Source organism: Dendropsophus ebraccatus, chromosome 14 (genome assembly GCF_027789765.1).
Source record: "Dendropsophus ebraccatus isolate aDenEbr1 chromosome 14, aDenEbr1.pat, whole genome shotgun sequence".
Lineage (NCBI taxonomy): Eukaryota > Metazoa > Chordata > Amphibia > Anura > Hylidae > Dendropsophus > Dendropsophus ebraccatus.
In genome coordinates, this window is record NC_091467.1 from 73,547,262 (window position 1) to 73,555,290 (window position 8,029).

At 50.4% G+C, this 8,029-nt stretch overlaps 1 protein-coding gene across 1 annotated transcript; it reads right to left on the minus strand.

The window, feature by feature from the left end:
• Positions 1 to 1,364: 1,364 nt before the first annotated feature.
• ACTG1 (actin gamma 1) lies at positions 1,365 to 5,388 on the minus strand. The gene is made up of 6 exons (XM_069953790.1): positions 5,280 to 5,388; positions 3,839 to 3,969; positions 3,508 to 3,747; positions 2,749 to 3,187; positions 2,459 to 2,640; positions 1,365 to 2,372 (listed from the first exon to the last, which is right to left on the minus strand). The coding sequence occupies exons 2-6, from the start codon at positions 3,962 to 3,964 to the stop codon at positions 2,229 to 2,231; spliced, it is 1,131 nt and encodes a 376-aa protein (XP_069809891.1). The 5' UTR covers positions 3,965 to 3,969; positions 5,280 to 5,388; the 3' UTR covers positions 1,365 to 2,228.
• Positions 5,389 to 8,029: the final 2,641 nt, after the last annotated feature.

Here is an 8,029-nt window from a genome sequence, read left to right on the forward strand (position 1 = left end):
GGGGTCAGGATGAAGGACTGTTACGTTACCCTGCAGCAGCCGCTCCATTTACTCCTGTATGAAATCCCTCCTGTAATTTATTAGAAGACATTTGGGGGGGGGGGGGGGGGGGGTGATGGGAGTTAAGAAGACCACCACCCGCTTCTATTGTATTAAGTGCAGAGCAAGTAGAAACATGTTTTTGCTGAGTTAATGATCCCGTTTGTGGGGGCCGGAGAGCGGCTTTAATGCCAAGGCCGCAGTTGGGCTCCGGAGAGGGGGGGCACATAGGGACATCTGGCATCCAAAGGACCCGATAACATGTAGGTTCTTTGTGCACAGACAAAGGATTCCCAGAGAGCGGCATGCTGACTCATCAGGGGGTCCTCTCAGGCAGACAGCCCCAAACAAAAGCCCCATGTGAGGTGGGGGTTAACCCCTTCACTACTGGATGTAATAAAGCAGCAGAGGTGCAGCATGGCATGATGCCCTTACAAGCTGGACTTGGCATACTGTGGGCAAAGCCTCTTACAAGACACTCCCCCTCCTTGTGTGTAAACTGAAGACAGATGGCTGCCAGGAGTAGTAAGCTGGTTGTAGAGATAACGCCATATACTACTAGGGGTTGTTGTACTTTGTGCCAAAGGAAACCAATAAGTCACTGCTGCCAGGGCTTTAGATTGTACACAGTTGGGTCATAAGTCACATGGCATGAGGCCAGGTAAACATGAAAGTCTTCAACTATTTACTTGGCACAAGGAATATCAATAAGGAAAGCTGAGTCAGCACTGGATGCAAGTGCAGTGTGTAAAGAGCCAGAGGGGGCGCTGTGTGCTACTAAACAGCTGTTTATAGTAAGGCTAGTGGACTGATGCCATAGCGTGCCAACTTACTGCAGGAAGCCACCTCTTATCTATGGACTGGGATTTACCATTACTGATCATGAAACCGTGAATTCCCCATGGGCCCATAGCCAAAGTGTAGGTGCTTACTCATGGCTTAGTCACTACCTAGTCTGCAGCTCATGGGAACAGCAGTAGTGTTGGTGCATTACAGGTGCGCTAGACTTTGTACAGGAGATCGAAACCTGCTTTATAGATTTGTCAGTCAGCTGTGGAGCTACAACTCAATGTGTGTAACCCCTGACCTAGAACACCCACTTAGTGTTTCCCTTTAACAGTCTTCAAAGAAACCCATTAACCCAGCAGTGTCAAACTCACAACCCTTCAAAACTACAATTCTCATCATGCCTGGACAGCCAATGCATCATGAGAGTTATAGTTTAGCAGCAGTTGACACCTCTGGGTTAAAGCTAGGTTATAGCCAGGCTAGACTAATACCCAGGCGGCCACCTTTGTGGCTGTAAAGTAAGACGGACACACAGATTCTCTTTACTGCAGCGCTTTATTTCTCTTACACAATGAAGTGTTTCCGGGAGTTACAATTTTCAACTTCAGATGACTTACAAATTTTGGTTTTCTACTGTTGTGTGAACATTAAGGCAACATACAAAAAATTTACATAAATTAAACTTGGATGAATAAATTTACAGGTGTAACTTGTTCCAACCCATGTTCAAAAAATGTTGGGAGTACAAACTGGGCTAAACGCGAAAGAAAACCTGGTTCTAAGGCCTGGATGCCATGGTGGTGGTGGTGGTTTTGTTTCTGACCATACTAGAAAAAGTGTGGCAAGACGAAGTGAAAATTCCTTCATGAACTCCTATACCAGCCTCAGAAATGAAATTCTGGAATATTAAGCGCTAAGAAAAAAAAAAAATTGGTTACCTGGAAGCCTAAACCTCAAGATACCCTGTGCGCATCTCCAACCTCGACTTCCCCCTGGGCATTTGGCCAAGGAGGAAGTGTCATGAACAATACTGTCGCAGATCGGCAGCCTTTCACAGAAATGCTTCTTTTCTACGTAAGACTTAGCTTAAATGGACACCCAGACTGAATGCCAACCAGGTATGGTATCGGAGATGTGTACAGGGTATAGATATGCTAGCACGGACACCACAGGAATGGGTTTTTCAGAGACAGGTCCAAGTCTTGCATTACAAAAATGAAAAAAAAAAAATCCCCATCAAGGTTGTGACTTAGAGTGTCTCACATTCCGAGGGCAAGTTCGTTTGGAAGTTGGCTCTATTCCAGTTTCACGAGGCTAGCATGAGGTGTACACATTTGCCGAGGCAAATTAATACTTGAAGATCTCATGCAGCAAATGCAAGGCATCTGCTAGCAGTCCATTTAGAAGCATTTACGGTGAACAATGGATGGGCCGGACTCGTCGTATTCCTGCTTGCTGATCCACATCTGTTGGAAGGTGGAGAGGGAAGCCAAGATGGAGCCACCAATCCAGACAGAGTATTTGCGCTCGGGTGGTGCAATGATCTGTTGAGGGAGAACAGGGCTATTAGAACACCGATCTCACCAAGGCCTCATGTGTATGTGTATATCACACCAGTGTAGTGGCTTACCTTGATTTTCATTGTGCTAGGAGCAAGGGCAGTGATTTCCTTCTGCATTCTGTCAGCGATGCCAGGGTACATGGTGGTACCTCCAGACAGGACAGTGTTGGCATACAGGTCCTTACGGATATCTACATCACACTTCATGATGGAGTTGAAGGTAGTTTCATGGATACCGCAAGATTCCATACCTAGGAAGGAATAAGTGTGCCATTAGTATTGTACACCACATCTGCAATATATCAGTTAGGCCTGAGCCTTCACCTTTATAGGACTATTGCCAAGGGCCAGATACCTACCCAAGAAGGATGGCTGGAAGAGGGCCTCTGGACACCTGAACCTCTCGTTTCCAATGGTGATGACCTGACCGTCAGGCAATTCATAGCTCTTTTCCAGGGATGAAGATGAGGCAGCGGTTGCCATCTCCTGCTCGAAGTCCAAAGCTACATAGCAGAGCTTTTCCTTGATGTCACGGACAATTTCTCTTTCAGCTGTGGTGGTGAAGCTGTAGCCTCTCTCGGTCAAGATCTTCATGAGGTAGTCTGTCAGGTCACGGCCAGCCAAGTCCAGACGCAGGATGGCGTGAGGCAGGGCATAGCCTTCATAGATGGGCACTGTGTGGGTTACACCATCACCAGAGTCCATCACGATACCAGTGGTACGACCAGAGGCATACAGGGACAGCACAGCCTGGATGGCAACATACATGGCGGGGGTGTTGAAGGTCTCAAACATGATCTGTAGGATGGAGGAAGAGGCAAGGTTAGTCAATGCCCAGTGTGCCCGCACACCCCAAACCATGCTGAACATGCCATCATGCAGGTAAAGAAATCATAGAAAAACTAATGTAGGAAGAACAGAACGAGCAGAAACCAAAAATAATGAAACAGAAACCTGAGGCTTCAGGAGGGAAATGCCAGGAGAGGTACAGAGCCCTGGAAATATTGAAAGAAAAACGTGGAGTCTGAGAAATATGGAGAATGAAGTTTACAGGAAGTGTCCCAAAGAAACATGTTCTAGATGAGGAAGTGGCAGGAGGGTGGGGGAGAGGGACAAACCTGGGTCATCTTTTCTCTGTTTGCTTTGGGGTTCAGGGGGGCTTCTGTGAGCAGGACTGGGTGCTCCTCAGGGGCAACACGCAGCTCATTGTAGAAGGTGTGATGCCAGATCTTCTCCATGTCATCCCAGTTGGTGACAATGCCGTGTTCAATGGGGTACTTCAGGGTCAGGATACCTCTCTTGCTCTGGGCTTCATCACCTACATAGCTGTCCTTCTGACCCATGCCAACCATGACACCCTGTAGGGGAGCAGCAAAGATGTTAAAGCCACTACTCACTGCAGGAGAAATAAGACACTGCTTCTAGATAGTTCTTTTGAAGTAGACAAACCTGGTGTCTGGGGCGTCCAACAATGGAGGGGAAAACAGCACGGGGAGCATCATCACCAGCAAATCCGGCTTTGCACATACCAGAGCCATTGTCAACAACGAGTGCGGCAATCTCCTCATCGGCCATTTTTACTGCAAGAGAAAATATAATATGGTTAGAAACTGCGGCCTAAGGAGGCTTCACATTCATGATATCCTGGTAGTTCCCATGGGAGGCAGACTGGCATCAGTAGTGCATTGCAGGTTAGATGCATGATAAGCTATGAGGGTGGGGTTACTGGTGCCCCTCCCATCCTGCACAAAGGGGAGGCCAGGCACCAGCTGGTGAGCAATGCCAGACAAAGCATGACTACACAGGAAATCGTTCATATTGCAGCACATAGTATCCCTGCAGTAGGCTATATCCATCACTAGGGGGCAGCAGAGGCCACTCCCATCCTGCATGCAGCCAGATCACTGCTGTAAGTTAACAAGCAATATATATGACATTTAAAATTTAATACAAAAGCAATAACTTCCCATGATGCAAGCGTGTGGGCGGGCACACCCAGCAGCAGGCCTCGCCCTGTGACACACGCACTCACACTTGGCATTAACCTTGAGGCTAATCCCCGACCACACCCGACAAGACACAGGAAACTGCACCACTCTAGCTCCGCCCACCACAAACCGGACGTTTGAATTTCCCTCCCACTTCGAAGCCAATCAGAAGAGCTTTGCCCTAATATGGAAGCAAGAGACATTGCTAGCCACGCCCATCAAACCCAGCCGGCTTCTTTCAAAACCCAGGGCGTGGCTTAGTCCATTCACAGCGTGAGGGGGGGGGGGGGACAGCAGCGCGCCTTAGTCATGTCTACAGGAGGGGTGTGCCCCCCTCGTGACGCATTCACCCCCTTTCCTGGTGAAGTGGTGCAGTCCCCCTCAGCTATAAGTCTGGCGCCTGAGCCCGCGTAAAAGTGTCGCCCGCCCCTCCCTGCCGGGGCCTCGTCACCGTGAGCGGACAAAAGCCCGGGGCCACCCCGCCCAGGCACCTGTCACCGTGCCAACACCGGCTACAAGAAGCCGGCACACCGCCATGCCGCACCCGTGTACCGCCACACACAAACGCCATCACCACCCCCCCCCCCCCTCAGCCTTCCAGAAACTTCCACACTTCTAGTCAAGAGTCTACAATCACCTCATGAGGCGATTCCCGCGGTCACCACCGCGACCTTCAGTCACAGCTCGTGCAGCAGACATGCTGGGAGTTGTAGTGCCACCAGCTATAAGTTCCACACATGCAATATCATAACCGAGACTAGAAGCGGGGAGGCTGCGGCTGCCCCGCCGCCCACACCGGCAGCACCGGGACACCGCCCTGAGTACAGGAAAGGCCGCCATAGCTACAATAAGACCGTACATCCAGAGCGCACACGCCGAGGCGCTGCCGGGATTCCCTTTACCTTAAGAGTTGGTGGGGGTTTCCTTAATGGATAAGAAGCTGGAATGTGCTGTCAGGTCCGCTGCCGCCGGCTGAATGAGACTCACTACTGGCCGTTATGCTATTTAAGTTCGCCGGCTGAAAGCGCCGCCCACCAGCGCGCGGACCGAAGATCGCCAAATATGGGCATCTTTCAGAAACAAGAGGCCCCATTGGCCGGCGGGGCGGGGGAGGAGGCGTGGCTGCAGGCGGGATCCACGCCCCTCCCGGAACCCCTGAAGCTGCATGAGGCTATGGCGAGCCTGTGGGAAGGCGTGTGAGGCGGTGACAGCGTCACGAGAGCGGCCACGCCCACCGGCCCCGCTCATCGGTGTTTATGGCGGATTTTATTGTTATCTGCTGCTATGTGAGGGGATATGGGTGCAGTCAGCAAACACGGCGAGAGACGGCCAGCTCCTCGGTGCAGGGGGCAACGTCATGTCCCCCATAGTGATGCCCCCATAGTGATGCCCTGTGTATGAGGTGCCCCATAGTGATGCCCTGTGTATGATGTCCCCCATAGTGATGCCCCCATAGTGATGCCCTGTGTATGAGGTGCCCCATAGTGATGCCCTGTGTATGAGGTCCCCCATAGTGATGCCCCCATAGTGATGCCCTGTGTATGAGGTGCCCCATAGTGATGCCCTGTGTATGAGGTCCCCCATAGTGATGCCCCCATAGTGATGCCCTGTGTATGAGGTGCCCCATAGTGATGCCCTGTGTATGAGGTGCCCCATAGTGATGCCCTGTCCTGTGTATGATGTCCCCCATAGTGATGCCCTGTGTATGATGTCCCCCATAGTGATGCCCTGTGTATGATGTCCCCCATAGTGATGCCCCCATAGTGATGCCCTGTGTATGATGTCCCCCATAGTAATGCCCTGTGTATGATGTCCCCCATAGTGATGCCCTGTGTATGATGTCCCCCATAGTGATGCCCTGTGTATGATGTCCCCCATAGTGATGCCCTGTCTGTGTATGATGTGTCTGTGTGCCCTCCTTATAGTAATGGCCTGTGTATGGTGTGCCCTCCTTATAGTAATGGCCTGTGTATGGTGTGCCCTCCTTATAGTAATGGCCTGTGTATGGTGTGCCCTCCTTATAGTAATGGCCTGTGTATGGTGTGCCCTCCTTATAGTAATGGCCTGTGTATGGTGTGCCCTCCTTATAGTAATGGCCTGTGTATGGTGTGCCCTCCTTATAGTAATGGCCTGTGTATGGTGTGCCCTCCTTATAGTAATGGCCTGTGTATGGTGTGCCCTCCTTATAGTAATGGCCTGTGTAATCTACACAGTGCTGTCACTGGGGTTATTATAAGTAGTATAGGGGCAGCTATGCCACATAAGAGGGCAGGGTTATTATAAGTGGCATGGTAGGGCAGTTGTGTCACATAAGAGGGAGGGGGTATCGTAAGTGCACAGGGAGGTGGCTATTACACCTAAAAGGTTGGGGGCATTAAAAGTTTATAGAGGGGGCTGCTATGTCTCATAAGAGAGCAGCTGTATTGTAAGTGGCCCTATGCGAATAGCCCAAAGAGCCACAAATTGGAGACCCCCCCCCCCACTGGGGGTCCTGGTAGAGATCTTTCACTGTGGCCGCCATCTCTGACTCTATACTGTGTGACACATACAATTCCTATGTGTACGGTGCGGCCTATGAGTAATGTCTGACTGCAGGTCACCTATGGAGGTGAAAGAGTCATATGGTCGGGAATGGTTAGAAGCCGCTGATGGATCTTCTATGTATATATCTGTATATTGTGTACAGCTCCTATATATTGTATACAGCCCCTATATATTGTATACAGCTCCTATATATTGTATAGAGCGCCTATATATATTGTATACAGCTCCTATATATTGTATACAGCTCCTATATATGTTGTATACAGCTCCTATATATGTTGTATACACCTCCTATATATATATTGGATACACCTTCTATATACAGCTCCTATATATATTGGGTGCCCAGTGGCGGTGTGTAAGCGCCCGGCGGCCTCGTCTTACATGTTACATAAAACTCCCCTTGAAAGGAAACCAGTGTGTGCGGCGGTGTCGGCCGGAGGAATGGCTGCTCCTTCCTGTTTCCTGTGCTGGGGTCTTCAGGTCACACATGGAGTGGAGGGCGTCGTAGACTCCACCGCTCTACCTGCACTCCAGCGTCCGTCTGTTGCATTTGCCTATTGATTTGCAAGATGGAAATGATGGAGGAAAGTTTTGCAGCGTTCGGGTCACACAGCCCCCCCCCCCTTCCTTTTTGTCTCCTCGCACCACAAGGTCCTGAGCAGGTGGTGACCGCGCGGAGCAGACAATGGTCCTTCTCTTACCTATGTCAGGCCTGGGTAATTCCTTATAACTCACTTACCTATCCCTTATTACCATCCCTTCCAGGCTGCAGGGGTGTGCTACTTCCCCTTTAAATCTGTACTGCACCATTTCCTGCCTGTTTAACCCCTGCAGCCCCATGCAGGATGCCTTGTACCTCACACGGACCCCATGTGTGTGTGTTTTTTTGTTTTGTTTCTGCATACAAGGTCACAATGCGGGGAGAGGATGCCCAGATCTACCCCATATGAACCCATAGAGGAGCAGAGAACACGCCCTTCCTGCAAGAGATGGAAATGCTGCAGTCCAGGCTTTGCATCAATACGATTATCTCACCGGGTGACACAGCAGCAGCCGCAGCCGCACTAGGCCTTGAGATGGGGAAACGCTCTGCCATACAGCTATA

Coding starts and splice junctions, on each gene's coding strand:
- ACTG1 (XM_069953790.1), bottom strand. CDS start 3,964: ATGGCCGATGAGGAGATTGCCGCACTCGTTGTTGACAATGGCTCTGGT. Junction 3,188..3,507: donor ACAGAGAAAAGATGACCCAG/GTTTGTCCCTCT, acceptor TCCATCCTACAG/ATCATGTTTGAGACCTTCAA. Junction 2,641..2,748: donor CTTCCAGCCATCCTTCTTGG/GTAGGTATCTGG, acceptor ATTCCTTCCTAG/GTATGGAATCTTGCGGTATC.